This window comes from Uloborus diversus, chromosome 10, assembly GCF_026930045.1.
Source record: "Uloborus diversus isolate 005 chromosome 10, Udiv.v.3.1, whole genome shotgun sequence".
Classification (NCBI taxonomy): domain Eukaryota; kingdom Metazoa; phylum Arthropoda; class Arachnida; order Araneae; family Uloboridae; genus Uloborus; species Uloborus diversus.
Genome location: NC_072740.1, coordinates 107,947,228 through 107,965,978, shown reverse-complemented (window position 1 = coordinate 107,965,978; position 18,751 = coordinate 107,947,228). Strand labels below are relative to the sequence as shown.

The window sequence follows — 18,751 nt, the reverse complement described above, 5'->3', positions numbered from 1 at the left end:
TCTTAACTTATATAATGATTGTCCATCTGTAGATAAATTCATGAATGTTGATAATTACCTTGAAACAAGGGAAACTTTTTCAACTGATGATATTCTGGATGAAATTTGAGATGATGACAATGACTACAATACCCAAAGTTCAACTGGAATGATTTGATCAATGGATAACAAACCTGTTACTTACAGCAAATTGGAAAAAACATTTTAATGGAATCTTATGAGATGTACCCAGAAAATAATAGTATACAAATGGCACTAGGCATTTTATGCCGAGATATGCAAATAGTGAAATTTAATAAGCCTTAAAAACAGTTAAACATTAAGGATTTCTTTCTTCTAAAATTGTTTAACTGTAAGAGATAAGTTCAGCTTTTAAAATTGTATCTACTAGTATCTAGATTTCAATGTGTATTTTAGTAAAACATAAAGCACAACAATTCTCTTTAAAATACACATATGCATTTTTTAATTTCCTCCAATTTACTCATTCATGATTGCTACAAATAACGGCAATCACAAACATATTAGAGAGTTTTTGGCAGTAAATTCAGTTCAATTGTCTATGTATGTGTTTATACATTATACAGTAGAACTCATATTATTTTAACTCTTACTATCCAAATAGCTTTCAGGCATTCAGAGAAAAAATGAAAGAAATGCAGAACAATTTCCAAAATAATGATTCTGGCTATGTGCTATTTCCTCCCCAAAGATAGTCTAACTGTTTACTTTCAAGTATTCAGCATGCAATAACTTTCATTTAAAATGAAATACCTAGATACTCAACTAATGTACAGCACTTGTAGGTGTGCTAAGTCTACAAAGGTGGTAGGTAAAGAGTTGCCTTTTCATATCATTAATTAATAGCTATTTTTCTTCTTAAAGTTTTCTCTCCCATTTTTAACATACAGTAAAAACTCATTAATCTACACCCTATTAAACCTGACTTTGCTACGTATAAATAAAAGATGAGTTAGCGCAAGGTATTTTTTGGAGATATTTGAGACATTTCGTCAAATGTTCAAGAAATGGCAACTAAAGTAAGACAACAAAAGAACAGTAGTTTCTTCCAACCGTTAAGTGCATCAAGTGAGGTACTGACAATAAGCTTGGACCACTATTTTCAAACTAGTTTTTCATGTGATATTTACTGTAAGTAAATTAATGTAGGTTAATACTATACTTAATTTTCTCTTGTGCTGTTTTATATTTCATTCTCTGTTATTCAAAATACAATTTTTACTGTGTAAGATAGTTTGTTTATGTACCTTGGCACAACTTATAAGTTATCTTGTTTAATCTGGTCTTTCATTAATTTGGATGACCTGGATTACCTATTAGAATATTAGCCTAGATTAATGAGGTTTTACTGTCTATACAGTAATTATAATTAAAGTTTTCCATTTATACAGTACTTAATTTAAACAGATCCTTATTCCGAAAAAAAATCCAACTACTTGAATATTTAATTACTGTATTTTCAGGGGTAAGTGCTTCACCAGGTGTAAGGGCCACATCGAAATATATTCTCAATGAAGAAAAAATTTTATTGTATGCGCCGCACTCGTCATAAACGCCGAAACCAGCTTTAAACAACTTAAAAGCACAATTAGAAGTAAAGAAAGCTGGAATGAAATGCAAATGATAGAAATATTTTTAATGAACAAAACTATATATACTTTACTGTAAATATAATTTTCTTACCAATGGAGGAGACATTTTGAATAACATTCGTTGGTTATCCAGCGCGAGGGATGCGGGCCCTTTTCCTCAATGCCTCGCCAATGTCAAACTCTCTAGCCCATGTAGCACAAAAATATCGATCGATGTAAGAACGACATAGGTCAACATTTGAACATTGAACAATAACATATAAGGTTCTTGAAACATATAGGATTATGTCAAAGTATATTTTTTCGCAGACTTTATTTAAAAAGTCATTTTTACTGCTATTTCGATGTTTGAAATCAATTAATCATTATTTAAAAAGCGTTTATATAATAACATTCTTATTTATATAGAAATTAGAAACAAAATAGAAAATTCCTAACATAGAAAAAAGTTGGTTTGTGTTAGAAAAAGATATTAAAACACTGATCTACTTTGACGTGATTGACTTACTTGTTGCTACCTGCCTGCAGCAGGATGATGTGGTACCATCTAATTGCAGCCTTTTCAACGTCTTTTTAAAATTAGGATTTTTTTTTACTTGAAAAAAAAACTTTATCTGCCGCACCCGTTATATGCGCTGCACAGGCAATTTTTTTTGCTTTTTCTTGTATGCGCCGCGCTGCTTATTCCCGAAAATATGGTAATTGAATGGGGTTTAGTCCCAATTGATTCGAATAAACAGAATAAATACTGTGTTTTGTTTAGCTGGTAATTTAAAGTGGTTTGGATCATAAAACTTCAGTGAGCATACAGTAACTTCAAGGCAGTAGTTTTCACTTCCTTGTAACAGGAAGTTGTTTTTCAATTAAAGTCAACATACTCTTTACACAATTTTTGTCTCAAACGTACGTAACAAAATAGTTTTTAGCATTGCATTTCATTTAAGTTCATAGAATAATACAAATACAATAAAAGCATCAAAAAAGTAAATGCTGTTCAATCCCATAAAAACCTAGAACAAAAAGATTTCAAAAAAGACTACCTTCAGAATTTGCTCTTTTGTGACACCACGGTCCTCTTCACTCTGTATAAGATTGACATTTCCTTTAAAAGAATTTGAACACATTGCTGCACTAAAATGTGGAACCAGATGACGCAAGCATAAAAGAACACCTAGTATAACACATACAGGCCTTTCATCTTGAGCAGGCAGAATCAATTCTATAAATAAAAGTTTGGTTAATCTTTTCAAGAATACATAATGATTTTCTAAAAGCATATTTTTCATATTTGTTATAAGTGTGCATTGAGACATTAAGTAAATTAGTACACGATCAGTAACTTTTTTTTAACCTTAAAACAACATATCTGTTGATCTTTTGGTTTTTAAAGTTGGGTAATGCATATCAGACTTGTGATTCATTAGTACGTACTGCAAAATACTTTCTGTGTCTAAGAATACATTATTTTAATTTTACTTTTGTTTATTTATAGTAGAAAGCTATAATTATAAGGAAACTAACTCACAAGATTTTATTCTTGGATATTTATAATTAATAGCAATGTCTAAACTATGAATATAAATTATTTCTTTGATTATTTATCTATGCCAAGTGTATTTACCAATTGTATTTTATTAATAGTTAAATATTTTAAAAATATATTCCCCAGTAGAAAGCTCTATATATGAGGAAATGAAATTACAATATTTCCCTCTTAATTTTTAAATTAATTATGAAGAAATTATGTACACTGAAAAATGTATCATGTATGAAATATTGATATTACACATTCATTAACAACACACAAAATTTTCATGAGTTTCCAAAAATAAAATTGTTATAAGTAGGATTTAAACAAAAAAATAAAACGGTTGTTACAGTTTTTTTTTAATGGATTTTTTATCAACCCTGGATATGAATACATACATATAAGTATTTACATATATTAAACTGAAAGTGGGAGCCTCCATGGCTCTGTGGAGGCTTGTAAGCCAGGCTTTGTAAGCCAGAGACATTGGCAGACTTGCCAACCTTATGAAAAGAAAAAACGGGAGATCCAGTCAAAGCTTTAAGGGAGAAAAAGGGAGATTTCAAACGATGCTATAATAAGTAAAAAACACTGTTATAACAAGTATTTATTGGATTTTTTCATGAAAGAGAATTCACTCATATAATTGCTCTTATAAGTTTGTAGATATTTCTTTTTTTCAGACATCGCTAAAGATGAATGTTAAACTACAACGCACGCTGTAGTTCAAGACGCAAGATGAAAACACGCGGCGCAGTTAGCATGCGTCTGAAAACTGAACGATACCGCAAAAAACGGCAACGGCGCATGCGTGAGATAGAAGTGGAAGTGCCACCAAAACACCATCTCCGGAAGCATTGGGGTCGACACTCCGAACGCACCCATCGGATGTTTGCCACTCACCTTGCGTTCGACGAACCTCACCGGTCGAGCGGTAAGTAACCGGTTACTAACCGCAGCGTCCTATGATCAACTCGTTACCCGCATCCGTTACCATTCTAAGCAGTTGATTGGAGCACGTGATCATTAGCTGTCACTTGATTAACTAACCGGTCGTGCTCGTCGAACGTAAAGCTCACTGAGCAGTGCGAGTTTGCTCTGCTAGCCACGCCATCTATTATGGCTGTGAGTAATTATTTTAAGGAAGAAAATAAAGTTTAATTTAAAAAAAAAAAAAGAAAAAACCTGAAAAAGAATAAAAAAACGGGAGAAATGGATACTCAAACATACAACCGGGAGAATGGAGTAAAAAACGAGAGTCTCCCGTGAAAAACGGGAGAGTTGGCAGGTCTGCATTGGGTTCCTTTCCCACCGGTACCCTTGGTGTTATTTCCTTCTCTTTGTGTTTTAAATCTTTTTCTGTCGTGTATGTAAGTAAAATAAAAATGTCCAACCTCTCAAGGCAAAGGCACCCATCTTCCTTAGTGTTTACTAAGGACATGTCAACAACAAAAACAGTAAGTTACCGCCCTTAAGTCAGTTCTAAGGAAGAACTTTTGTCAGCATATTGCATGTACACTGGTGTAAGAAATTAAGAGAATTTTCAAATATGGTCAATTATCACCAGAACTACTGGGCTGGCTTTAATGAAATTTACTATGTACATACATTGAAACAATGCAAAACAAATAACTGTCCAAGATTTAAGATATGCATGCATGATCATAAATAACACTCGTTAGAGAAAGATGGTATGAAACAGCAGTAGGAAAATTGAACAACAAAGTGGGTTAATGGGAGTTTGGCCCCCTCTAACAAATCTATAGACCTTGCAATGTAACTCTATATTTGAAATGAAGTAGTTTATGGGATCCTGGAGCAATTGTTTCCACTCTTTCAACAATGCTGTTCGCAGACTATGGATGGTCCCCGGAGAGGTAACTACTATTCCTCCCCTGAGAGCATCCCAAACATGCTCTATAGGATTGGAGTCTAGAGATCTGCTTGTCTAAACCCTCCAGTGAATATCCTCCCCTTCCAGGAATTCATCGACCAGAAGAGATCTATGTGGCCTTGGGTTAACATCCATTAAAATTATCCCAGGACTAACAGTACCTCTCAAGAGGTGAGCATAGGGCTCCAAGACCACATCTCTATTCCTTGCAACTGTCAAAGAGCCTCTCTCAAAGACATGGAATGGTGTGCAGTCACCCAACATGATGCTTATTCAGAACGTCAAACCACCATCGTCATAATGGTCGATTTTGCACATATTGGAGAGCAGGTAGTGGGTTCCTGCTTCTATCCAATGAATGTAAGACAATACTGCCGTGCTAAGCACAGATGTGGTATCTGCACATTTTATCAAAATTGAGTTATTGTCACCAGCTGGTTGTTAGTAATTTAATTTACCTAAATCTCAAGTGTTTTGGCGCTTTGTGAACGCGAAATATTAAAAAAAGCTTTAAGAAAAAAGTTGTAACTGCACAGTTTGCGGAGTTTGCTAAGGCAATTTGAACGTAAGTAACAAATACTAAGCCTTTAAAGTAGTATCTGCGCAGTTACCACTTTTTTCCTTAGTATTTTTTGTAGATATGACTTTTATACCTTAGTAAAGCAGCATATTTAATAATGTAGCAGTTTATTATAACACAGAAATAAAAATTAGTTTACCGTTGAATAGTTGATACAGGTTGATAATAAAAACTAATACAACTTTCCATAATTGTTAAATTAAATATTCAGCTTTTTCTATTCAAATGTTTATTTAAAATGTAAATTCTAAAAATGAAATGCATGTAAAATATTCATATCTAATTCTTTCATGCAAAAAAAAAAAAAACTCATTTCATTCTACGGCCAGTAATATTTTTATTTAAGTATCGTCTGCTGTCAAAATTATCTTCATGCTCGGTAAAAATGAATCTAGAAAATAAAAAAATTATAAAAAACACATTCTTTTAATATATAGAACAGAAAATTGTAATGGATTACAGTTTTAACTGTCGGGAGTTTTGAAAATGGTATCTTTCAGAAGGTAGATTCTGTTAGATTTGTATTAACAAAATAAAGCGAAACAGCTAACTCCAAAGAAAGCAGATGTTTTCAGTATTATTTAATGATACCTTGAGCACGTTTTACTAAGCTATTTTAGTTGTATCTTTGCAGATACCCCTAAAAATGCCTAGTAATTGTCACTTACGGCGAAAATAGCTTAGTATATGAAAAGGTTTTGAAAAGAAAATTTAAAATTAATAAATGTAGTTACAACAAATTAAGATTTTTACAAAAATACTCTTACAGTTTTTAAATAAGTTATTTACGGAACAACTACCGCAAGTTGAGCATTTAATTAAGTCATAAATCAAAGAAATGAGTTGTAAAACTTTAATCGTCGATTTCTCATTTTGAGTTCTACTGCAGATACCACATCTGTGCTTAGCACGGCAGAATAGTCGTTAAGCTAAACCGGGAGCCACTACCTTCCCTCCAATAACTGTGAAATCGACCATTATGGATGAGGAGGTTTGACGGTCTGGGGAGGCATCATGTTGGATGGCTGCATGCCTCTCTATGCCTTTGAGAGAGGCTCTGGTACAGTTGTGAGGTACAGGGATGTGGTCTTGGAGCCCTACGCTCACCTCTTGAGGGGCGCTGTTAGCCCTGAGTTAATTTTAATGGATGTTTACACAAGACCACAGAGTTCTTCTGGTCGACCCTCCGGGGACCCTCTACAACCTGAGTATAGCGTTGTTGAATGAGTAGAAAAAATTGCCCCAGGATCCCATAAACTGCTTCATTTTAAGTAAGGGGTCACACTGCGAGGCCTATATGTCTGTTACAGGGGATCATATCCCCTACTAACCCATTTTTTTTTGTTCAATTTTGCAACCGCTGTTTTATACCATCCGACTATAACGAGCATTTTTTATGACCATGCAAGTGTATTATAAATTTTAGATGGCTATTTGGTTTGTATTGTTTCAATGTATGTACATACCAAATTTCATTGAAATCAGTCCAGTAGTTCTGGAAATAATAGACTAAATCTGAAACTTCTCTTAATTTCTTACCCCAGTGTAGTTCAGCCTTAGTCCTGGCTTAAGGGTGGCAACTTCCTGCCTAATACTTAAGCAATTTACAAGTTGAACTACGGTATGACCCTGGAGTCTCGCAGATGAGCTAAATTTACTTTAGTTCACCTTTAGAAAATGCCCTTTGCCTTCAGTACAGTTAATCTCTATTCCAGACTGATGAGTCCATAGCAAGAACTACATTGTAGTCTCTGGATGTGATAACCTGGCTGTCACTACATTGCATATTTACATGATTTTCAATTTGTCTCAAAAACATCATGAAAAATTTTCAGACTAAATCCCATGCAAAAATACTAAATTTAAATAACAGATTTTGAAAAAAAAAGGGAAAATTGTTTTACCAAATAAAGCTGATAACATCCATGAATAGAATGAGGAAGGCCTCCTTGAATACTGACAAATGCAAGTTAATGAAGTAGCAGCAGAACGACGAACTATTGCAGAACTCACAGTAAGATTTGGAAGAAATGCTTTTAACAACATCTATGAATAAAAAAAAAAGTTTCATTAGAAAATTATTGAACAGCTTTTTGGACACAAGAGAAATCAACAGCTTTACAGATTTAGAAACCATGCAATTTGTTCAACTCAACCAATTTGTTTATGGTGTGCAGAATTTATTTAACTCTTTTTTTTTTTTTACTGTATTGTAAGTAGGGGAGGGTGGGGCAAAGCGAGACGAAAAATATAAAATTAAAGATATTTGGAAACTTTGCTTCAATCGGAAAAATTTTAAGGTGGATTTGTAATGCAGCTTAAGTGCACTAATTTTTGAAACATAAAAAACTTAGCTGCTATTTAAAGTTTTTGACATAATACAAAAAAGGAAATGCAAAATTTCGTCTCACTGTGCCCCACGCATGGAGTACAGTGAGACAGTATACAGGGCATACTGAGACAGCATATAAGGCACAGAGATACAGCATATATGGTTGAGTGATACATAATATATTCAACGTTTAAAATCAAAAATAAATCACAATGAAAAAAAGATTCAAATTTCATCAAACATCTAAAACAAATTAAATTTTTAAACCACAAAAAAGAATGTTTTCGATTTGTATAACTTCTTTTTGTGGGAGCTGTTTTTAACAATTTAATACTTTTTATTCTGAAGGAATGCAATATCTGGTACAGACGGTCAAATAATAGTCAAAATGGTTTTACTTTTGTGCAAAAAAACAAATATACAAGTCTCCATTATTATTAGCTACCATTAGAACATTTCCAACATAAAAGTATTTCAGCTTGATGGCAAATTCTATCATGACAAAGTCTCCTTCAAGTGTCTCACCATCCTACTTTTCAAACTCAGATGATAGTGTCAGAGCCACTTTTAATTTTTTCTACCTCCACAGTTCTGTCAAATAAGACAACATTTTTTCTGTATTTTTGATATTTTTTAAAAAATGAAAAAAAGCAGAGGTTAAATAAAGGTTTTGCTCGAATACAGCAACCGGTTAACCCGATTGGTTGTTTTACCTACTAAACCTTGTCAGTCCTACTAAAACAATTATTAAAATTTTATTTGTCAACACATATATAAATTAGCAGCATAAAGAAATAAACAGCACTGCTTAAAATAAAAAGAGAAATGAAGCTAATTTAAAATAGAATTCTAAATGAAAAGAATACTTTTAAAAATAGTTTTAAAATTTATGTATCATCATAAAAGAGAAATGAAGCTAATTTAAAATAAAATTCTAGACAAAATAAATGTGTTAAAAGATTTGGACAGCAGTCCAAAAACTTCACTTTTAAAACAATTATTAGAATTTTATTTGCTAACCCATACACAAAATGGCAACAGGGAAGAAATAAAAATTTCTGAGATGGTGATGTTAATTGACGTTTTAATTAATATCTCCACTAATTGAAGTTGTACAATTACGATATCATTCTTATTGTTTTCTTTGTAACATTCTGAATTGATCGGTACCTTGTTTGGCTCTTGACTTCAGCAATTCTCGAGACGATCAAGCCTCAGACACACAGACAGACGGACGAGAACAGATTTTAATAGTATGGATTAATTCATTAACATTTATACAAGAAATTTAAATTATGGAAAAGGTAACTTACTTTAATCTCTTTGTCACTAGTAAATTGACCTAAAACAGGCATAACTTTGGTCATCACAATAGCAAGAGTTTCTTGCACAGATTCTTCTTCTTTACGTTGGCAAATTTTAGCCAATGCCGGTACCAAATTAACAGTATAAGGCCTTAAAAATGTAAAAAATAATAGGATAAGCAAAATGAAATCATTAATAAAACTGTTTCCATTAAAATTACAGTAATTCACTTAAAATTAGTAATTGCAGTTCTAATATACTGGCAAACTGAATACCAGCATTTCATGCAATTTTGCAAAACTAGTATCTGACAAGGTACTAGTATTTTCAGTATTCACTTGAAAATAAACATTTTTAATTGAAGAGTTTGTAATTCAACTTTGTAGATATCTGCTATTATTTTGAATGTATATTTTCTTCACAACTTGCAATGAGCAGGATCTTTCTATACAGTATTTTTCAAGGTCTGATTAATATAGCAGGTGACCCAAAATAAACATTTTTTGTGGGGTCCTCTGAAGTCAAACCTTATAAACATAAACATTAATGAGGAACCAGCATTTCAGGGGTGTTGAGGTGTTTTACAACTCGTTCAAAATATTTGTTGGAAGGCAGAGTATCCCACACTTAAGTAAAGGTAAAAAAGGTAAATAGATAAAGGAGAAAACTTAAGAAAATGAAAGAAAATTAAGGTAAAGTTTTCTTAAGTAAGACTACTACTATTTTACTCATTTTGAGGCTCTTAAAAATTAGGGACCCATGTCCAAGAGCCTAATTGGACTGTTTGGTAATCAATCTCTTATTATTTGTAAAACACAATAGGAATAAAAAAAACCTTGTTTTGTGTTTTATTTGATCTATAGATGTAACTTCAACCTGTTTTATGTATATTTAAATGTTATATCTTAGAAATTTGAGCTTCTGGTCAAAAACTGATGTCATATTTGAACTCAGGGTACCAAATTCATATGAAATCAGTTCCAAAAACCCCAGCACCAAAATCACTGTTGCCCTGTATTAGTCATAGCGTGATGTTATATAGCCTTACAGAGGCCGTGGTGGCTGAATCGGTAAGGCATCAGACTCGTGACCGGAGGGTCCTGGATTCGATCCTGGTGGATCGAAGATCCACCGTCTTCATTAATAATGACTGGGGGACGCTAAATATGCTCATGGTCACAAAGTCCTTCAAGTGAAATGATACCTCTGAGGGTGCTGGACCAGGGATTGCTCGGTTTCTGGTATGGATCAAAAAATCGGAGCTGTCTTCGGGGTCCCATCCAACTGGTTAAACCACATAAAAAAGTGGTAGGTATGGGGGACCTTGGAGTGAAAAAGTCTATAAGCCTTCCTTAATGAATGGACTATTTAATACAAAAAGAATTTTTCAGTAGTTTTATATTATTAGTATGGATTTAAGCTGCATTACAGCCCTTTCCCATTTTTTTTAAAGTACCCTTTAGACTAAAATAAACAATAATTATTTCAATGTAATTCCAAAAGATTTTTATTTATCTTTTTCAATTGTTGGGGTAAAATGCTTTGATTAACTGAAACTGGCCATCTCTTTTTCAACAGCAGCTCAATGCAAAGTTTCCAAGAGAAAAAGTCGGATCTTTTTTTTTTTTTTTCCTTATTACATGTCTACAAAACCTCACTCCAGACCAACTTACATTTCATCTTTGTGTAGACTATATTTTGCCCGAACGTTACTGCATAAAGGTGCTCAAAAGACATTTGTACAACGGCGGCGATCAGGTTGGGCGGGGGACTGCTCAAGACTGGTGCAAGACACGTTCTCCGGACTTCATTGGAGTTCTCGAATGGCCAACGTATTCCCCAGATTTGAACCCAATGGATTATTCAGTTTGTTCTGCCCTGGAGACAAGGGTGTGTACTAAGCCTCATAAAACTTTGACATCCTGAAAGAAATTCTTATGCAAGGCATAGTATACAATTTTAGTAAGTGAGTTGTGGCCCAGAGCTGAAAATTTTGTGACATGTTTAAAGCTCTGTATTACTCCTAAAAGTAGCCACTTTGAAAATTTATAAGTATATTAGACGAAATAATGTATTCATATTTATTTTGAAGTTTGGTTGTAATACTTTCATTAGCATTAAGGTTATGGCGTATTATGTGTGTCTAAGTTATTTCTTATCACCCTGTATTACAGAGAGCAGGGTCTTTAGTCTAGACATTTTATCAAATAGAGACGCAAAATACTGCTGACAGTAGGTAAGTAGAATGAATCTGCTGAAAATTATGTATTCTTAAAACTAAGTTTTGTCAAGCAGGACATTTCTAGTCTTGCTTTTATTATCTAATTTCAGAACAAAATGAAAACCTTTTACCAATTTTGTTCAAGGAAAAAGGCAAATACACACCTGCATTTTTGAGGCCTCATCAAATGACAAATATCTCCAAATCTGCTAAGTGCAGCCCGAAGACTGCGTGCAGGTCCATCCTTTTTAATTTCTTTAAAAAGTTCAACCAACAGACGTCCAAAATGGGAATCCAATAATGTCTAAGGAGAATGGCAGGAAACACTTTTTTCATCATTCAATATGATTATGCAGGTTAATGAAAACACTATAATTAAAATTTTTAAACAAGTAAATCAATTGTTCATTTCACCAATATTCGAGGTCATAGTGAAAATTTTGGCAACGAAAGGGCAGACCAACTTGCTAAGCAAGCGACAAGGCGCGGTATTGACTTAATCATGGATATTCCTGGGTCTCACTGGAAGTTTTTGGCAAGGGAGAAAACTATCACAGACTGGAACACGAGTATCTTGCCTCCTCAAATACACGGTGGACAAGGAGGTTCTTCCCTACTGTTTTTCATTGTCAGCAGTGAAGCTATTTTTCTACAAATTTTAAACTGTCTCAATTTCTCACTGGCCATGGAAATTTTAAAAGTTACTTGTTTAGATTTGGCATTTCCCCAAATTTGCTTTGTGACTGTGGAGTTGGCGAGCAGAGCGCTGAACATGTTCTTCTGCACTGCAGTATACAAGATGGCCCTAGGACTGTCTTCAGAAAAGGATTGGCAAATTTTTCCTTATGCTGGCCGCCTGTTTTCTCGGATCTTGTTAAAAGATCCGAGACTTTTGTCATCTTGTCTGATTTTGTTAACAGTCTAAACTTTTAAAGTTTCAACTTTTTATGTTTTTTATACTTACTCTTGTAAGGCTCGTGGCATACTGTGTGGAACACAAGGAGTTTTTAAATTGTATTAAATAATAAAAAAATTCTCTATGCAAAAATCATTTTAAAACAAGGATTTTGAAGAAATAATATTGTTAATAAATAGTTTTACATCTTTCAAAATGAAGCAATAGATTTCAAGATCTCACTAAGGGGTCAATCTTGTTGTGTAAAACAATAAAGAAACACTTTTAAACTAACTTGGAAAATATTATTAGTACATTTGAAAGTTTTGACGAGAAAAATTTTATATAATCACCTTAATAGTTCGGTTAAGACATTCATCAGCCATTAAACGAACATCAGAGTTTTCATCATCACAGCATAACATAAATGTATCCATGGCACGGCCTAATAGCTTAGGAAAATCAGCTGTAGGCCTAAAACAAAGAACAATAGTCAAATATGGCGTATAGCATATATATATGCCGCCCTATAACATATATGCTATAGGGCAGTAACTTACTAAAAATACCATGTCATGCCTGCAATCTTCAAGTTGAACTGAACCATTGCTTCGGTGACTAGTCTGGTCAGTGCTAAGTCTATATTAGCTACCAGTTTGTTTGGCACTCTTGGCTTTTTTAAGAGGTTTTCCACCTTCAATTCAGGCACACGTTTACTTTTACCATATCCTGACTTTATATTTATATAAATAATGTTTAAAAAAAATTCGTTTGGCGCAGTATAGCCCTCATGGGCTCTTGCGCCATTTAAACTAAATAAACCAACCATCAGGCACTTTCTATTCCGGGCTGATGAGTGCTAACAAGCATGAAACTGCAGTCCTTGGATGGAATGACTGAGCTGGTGGTGTATTTCATGTATTTCTGCCTTAGCCCCGGCTGTAGGGCGGTATCTTACTGAAAACAGGAGGTTGTTATTTTCTTCTCGTGGAGAACGAGAAGGGCTTTGGCTGACCTTTGTCAGGTCAGGTTGTAATCATCAACATACCTTCATCACCATTTCCTCATCATAAAGTGTAAATACGAACTATACATAAACTATGTTATATGACACCATACTGAATTGTCTCGACACACTATCTTAAATACTTGCAATGACCACCACTCGGCTAGCTTTGACAGCAGTGTAACTGAGGAAAAGAGTTTTTCATGACAGAAGCGTCAGTTGACCATTTGACCCTTCCCAGAATCCACCCTTGAAGTTCAGAAATAGATAAAAGTATGAGGTGAGTTATAAGAAGCGGTGTGAATAGGGGGACCCGGGGTAAAATGGGTATAGTTGCATTTTTCTTGATTTTATTCTACTGGACAACATTTTTGGAAAATAAAAAAAATTATGAGGAAAATGCGTACATATCTGGCAACATTTTGACTTGGGGAGAAAAAATCTAACTCATTTACTAGGCTTAGCAACAGTTTTATTTTTCAGAGCACAGAACAATGCGTTTACAGTGAGTGATAAACTTCTTTCTAGAAAAATTTACGAGAAGAGTTTCGGAAATTTTTTATTTGGCTTTGGTAGAAAAAGAATTTTTCTAACAGAAAACTCAAAAAATAAGTAAATTTTAATATTCACAAAATTTTTATAGTACTTTTAGTTGCACGGGGTAAAATGGGTATAGCCAACATTTTCGATATGACATTGATTGAATGTATGAAGATTAAAAAACTTAAATTATCTCTACGAGACAGCTTTTTCATGTTTTAAACTAAAAGTATGCTTTTTTTTAAGTTTTATTAATAAGTACTCTGCATTTATTTGTTTTGTTTATGTTTTTAATTACTATAACTTATGCCAATTAGTAATTAAAGGTATTATATTTTTTGATTATTATTGATATAGTTCATGATTACTGTAGGTTTATTATGTATGTGGTTCATTGCTACAAATTATAAAACATATTAGGTATTGATAGCTAATATGCTGTCTTTTTAATTTCCTTTTAAAACCAACTTTCTCTTCATGCCAAGAATATAATCTAAGTACAATCTCACACATAATCACAACAGAATCCTCATGCCTCAGAGCAAAGTTGTACTGAATAACTAAATTCTCCTGCTGTATCTTTTGGTTCACAGCCATTTTTAACACTGGTAAGGCTGTGAAAAATTAACAAAAAAAAAAAATTCAGAGAGTACAACAAAGGTGGGAGAAGTTTTAATTACAGAGCAGATGGCTGCAAGATTGTACACAAACAGGCAAGAGACATAAACAAAAGCAGAAAAAATAAACAAATAAATAAACATTATATAAATTTTTAAAAAGTACATTAACAATAATTCATAAAATAACTAATAAAGTAGAAGTGAAAATAGAGGTTCTCCTGGTTGTTAAACCCAGCCATTTGCCACTGGGTCATTGGTAAATTTGTGGAAGAAGTCTACTCACAAATTCATAGGTTTAATCACTGAAATCTAGCAATCATCTGCCGAATTATCCTATGTGCTCCCCAAGAAAGATGACATTGATGTTGTGCAGGCATCACAAGTTATAAAAATACTACCTAAGCTAAATCGCAAGTCTTCGTCAATACACCTTTTGCTCATAAATTTGGATCAGTAAACATTTTTTGTGGTTGTTTTAGATTTAAAGTTTTTATCCTCCAATGCAATTAAACTCATTCTTTTCAAATTTTCTCCATTAGTTACAGTGTAGTTCAACTTTAAACAGCATATACCCATTTTATCCCGGTGTATACCCATTTTACCCCAAAGCATGGGGTAAAATGGGTAGGTATACATAGGGGTAAAATAGGTATACCCTTTTACACTAAATTTAAAGCAAAAATTAACACAAAATATGTCCAAATTAGACCTAAGATACAAAATGTATAGAATATTGAACAAAAACACGATTATATCTCATGATATTTCTGCTATGGGTCAATGAAATTAAAAAAGCTGTTTTTTATACCCATTTTACCCCGGGTGACCTTACTCATAAAATTAAAAATTCAGGTTTTTCATGCATATTCTGTTACTATAAGTTTACAATGATTATCTATTAAACTGTAAATATTGATTGAACTATAACTTTCAACAGCTGAATTAGTAAACACACAGCATGTTTTTACTTTGTTCCTTATTAAATTTCTTAGGGATAAAAATAATGTAACATTCTAAAAGAAATAATCTCCAACGTACTGAAGTCTTACACATCCTACACATACAGAAGAAGGGACCTAAGATGCAACTTTGCTAGTTGAAGCTAAGGTCATAAACATTATGCAATTTACATTTAAAACAACCTATTCTAAAAAAGGTTTTTTTTTTTTTTTTTTTTTGCAAAAAAAAATGTTTTAATTCTTTTATTTATTTAACAATTTTTATCCCTTAATTTAATCTAGAGACGTACCGAGTAGCACTTTGGCCGAGTAGACGAGTACCGTGTACCAATTATGTTTTAAAAAGAAACAATGGCACACACATAATAAATTTTTAACTGATTCAAATAGTAGTATAGACCTCCATGTCCATATCTGGTTTCTAAAACAAAATTCCAGCTGAAATTTAATTACGCATTATTTAGAAGATTTCGTTTGTGTCAAAAATTTTACTAAAAGGTTATTTTTTAAATTAAAAATAAACAAATAAATAAAGGGTATGATTAATCAAGTTGGAATTAAAACAAATTATATCAATCTATTGTAGTTCTAGTCTGCTAAACATAAATAATTTTTAGAGCAAATAAAATAATGTTAAAAGCACAACTGTGCAGGAACACTGCAGACAAGGTTTCTGCATTACAAGGAATGTCTTTTTCAGTGCATAAAATGTGAGCTAATTGAATGTGAGGCATCCAACAAAAATCCGACTTTTGTTGGATGTCTTTAATTCCATAAGCTCACATTTAGTGGATTGAAAAATGCATTCCTTGTAACGCAAGAACACATCTCTGCAGTGTTCCTACACATTTGTGCTTTTAACATTATTTCATTCACTTTTATGTTTTTAGTAAAGGTATATTTATATTTCTTAAAAATAATTTTTGTTTGCAGCAAAAATCCATTCAATAATATAAAAATTTCATATTTTCTGTACTTACCTTTTTTTCCCCATTTTTAATAAATAAGTTTAATTAATTTTGGGGACATTAAAATAAAGATTTACTCCATTTAAGCATAAAAAACTTCTTCATTCCGAAAATTTAAGTTTGACTAGTAAATTTGAATTGTACTTGATTGTAGTATATTATAAACTTGCACTTTTTGATCAATTGTAAAATCTGTCTTGAACAATATTATATTTTTTTACAACTACTCGGTATTGGCAGAGTATCTGAACAAAATTTGGCCAAGTTCCGAGTAGTTACTAAGTACTCGGCAGGTCTCTAATTTAATCGATTCAAACAAGATAGATTTTAATCAAGATAATATGAATCAACAAACCCTGTCAGAAACTAGATTTGTAATATTTTGTAAAGCTAGACTTATGGGACACTGCAAAGTGAACTCATTTCTACTCTTAACTTCTTTCAAGAACATCGGCAAAAAATTGCCAGGATAGAAAAGCTAAAAGTACTGGTAGAAGTTACAACAATAATAAGCACATCACATATAGATTATGTTCTATGAGAAAAAAAATATTAAATAATCAAGGCATCCAAAAAGTACTTATATGGCAGAGTTTAAACTCACAGACAATAAAAAGAAAAAAATAGATTTTCCCTCCCCTGTCGTTATAGGGCCTTTAGTAACCAATACCCAATGGCAAAAATTACAATGTGCGAATACAAAGCAATTAATAAAAATAATACATAATTCCCTTTTACCTGAGATTAGGATAACATATTGCATCAGCTATAGTTGTACAACATGCAATTTTTTCTTTTGCAGAGGCAGCAGTTTCCTTTTTTCTGAAAAATAAAACTAATTACAAATAATCATCATATTTGAGACATGCATTTGAGTTTTCTTTATCACAAATAGATTGTGTAAAATTTCCATCAAATTTTTCATAAATGTCACACTGAACACTGCTTATATGAAATAACATCTCTTTTTATTGGATAAAACTCAAGTTGTTTAAGTGGAAGTTTTATGACCTCAAACATCTTTGGAAATTCAATACGATTTTTTCTACTTTGATTAAAATATTTTTTGCAAATTGTAAGATCTACATTGATGTTGTTCATGTAGCTCTGTCATGAAAGCAGAAATCGTGATGTTTTGCAAAATTGTGACAGGAAAATTTGCAGGAACTTGAGGGGAAAAACGAAACCTGCTACGGACTTAGTAGTAAACAAAGTTTGGTTTACATAAAATATGTTACAACTTACCGCAGAAATAAATAGAAGCTAACTAAACGTTAATTTTAATCACGAGTTCAAAAGAATATCGCCAGAAGAAATGAAAAATGCTATGCAATAATAACACAATTACTGCGTTTCATCTTACTTATGAAGATATTCCATATCTGCAAATAACTAATAATAATAAATATAGAGCACAAATTTAACATACTTCTGAAGTATTGCATCCTCTGAAGAACTAGCCGTCTGAGAGGCTTTTAATGCTTCTAAAGATTTCATAAGTTTGTCTTTTGTAGCCATAGTGGCAGCTATCATTTGCAAATACCTTTAATGCAACATAAAAATAGGTAAATTTAAAGAAAAAACATTATTTACACTTCCCCCCTTCCCACCAGACTCCTAGCTCGCATCTCACCAGTCGCAATTTCCATTCTGTAGGATTCGGATTTGCGATGATTCCTGTATTGCTTGTCGTCAAAACACCTTTTGAGCATAGTTCTCCTGACCGTTGATAGGCGGGAGGCAAAACATTAACATCCAATCATGGTGCGGCATATTGTGACTGGCCAGTTTAATGAATTCACTAATCGCCAAATTGGCATGATTACCATGTGATCATGTAATTCCCTTCGCTGGAGCGGGAATTACATGATCGTTAGCCCGTCAGCAATGCAAAAATAAAAGCTTCCACTAGTCGACGTGATGAGGAAAAAAATATCACAACAAACTAACAACATTAACTGCTCTAATAATGTTTCTACCGATACAAACAATAGAAATATTTCTTGAAACTCTTATTAATTCTATAACTGAAGGGATTACAGAAATCTAATATAGTGCGCAAGGCGGCAAAAATATCAATGAAATAATGTGTGGTATCTAATTCGCAACTCCAACGAACTATAGGGGGCACTGCAGTCACTGTCTAATGGCCGACTTAAAAACTAAAACAAACGCATGTGGTAACGAAGAAAATGCTAAAAGTGTTGTGATTTTTGTTCGTATGTATGAATTTTTCGCTTTATTCATTTGAAAAGATTTTTCAGTCTTTTGATTATTCTGACCCATATAG

General features: G+C 32.8%; 1 protein-coding gene across 1 annotated transcript in view; it reads right to left on the bottom strand.

Annotated features, from left to right (window-relative positions):
• LOC129231246 (huntingtin-like) overlaps positions 1-17,979 on the bottom strand; it is a 231,271-nt gene extending 213,292 nt beyond the window's left edge. Inside the window, exons 1-7 of the mRNA XM_054865524.1 lie at positions 17,894-17,979; positions 17,200-17,289; positions 12,722-12,842; positions 11,638-11,777; positions 9,261-9,402; positions 7,520-7,661; positions 2,654-2,832 (exon numbers count right to left, since the gene is read on the bottom strand). Of these exons, the coding sequence (XP_054721499.1) occupies positions 2,654-2,832; positions 7,520-7,661; positions 9,261-9,402; positions 11,638-11,777; positions 12,722-12,842; positions 17,200-17,289; positions 17,894-17,979 (900 nt within the window). The remainder of the gene's footprint in view (positions 1-2,653; positions 2,833-7,519; positions 7,662-9,260; positions 9,403-11,637; positions 11,778-12,721; positions 12,843-17,199; positions 17,290-17,893) is intronic.
• Positions 17,980-18,751: the final 772 nt, after the last annotated feature.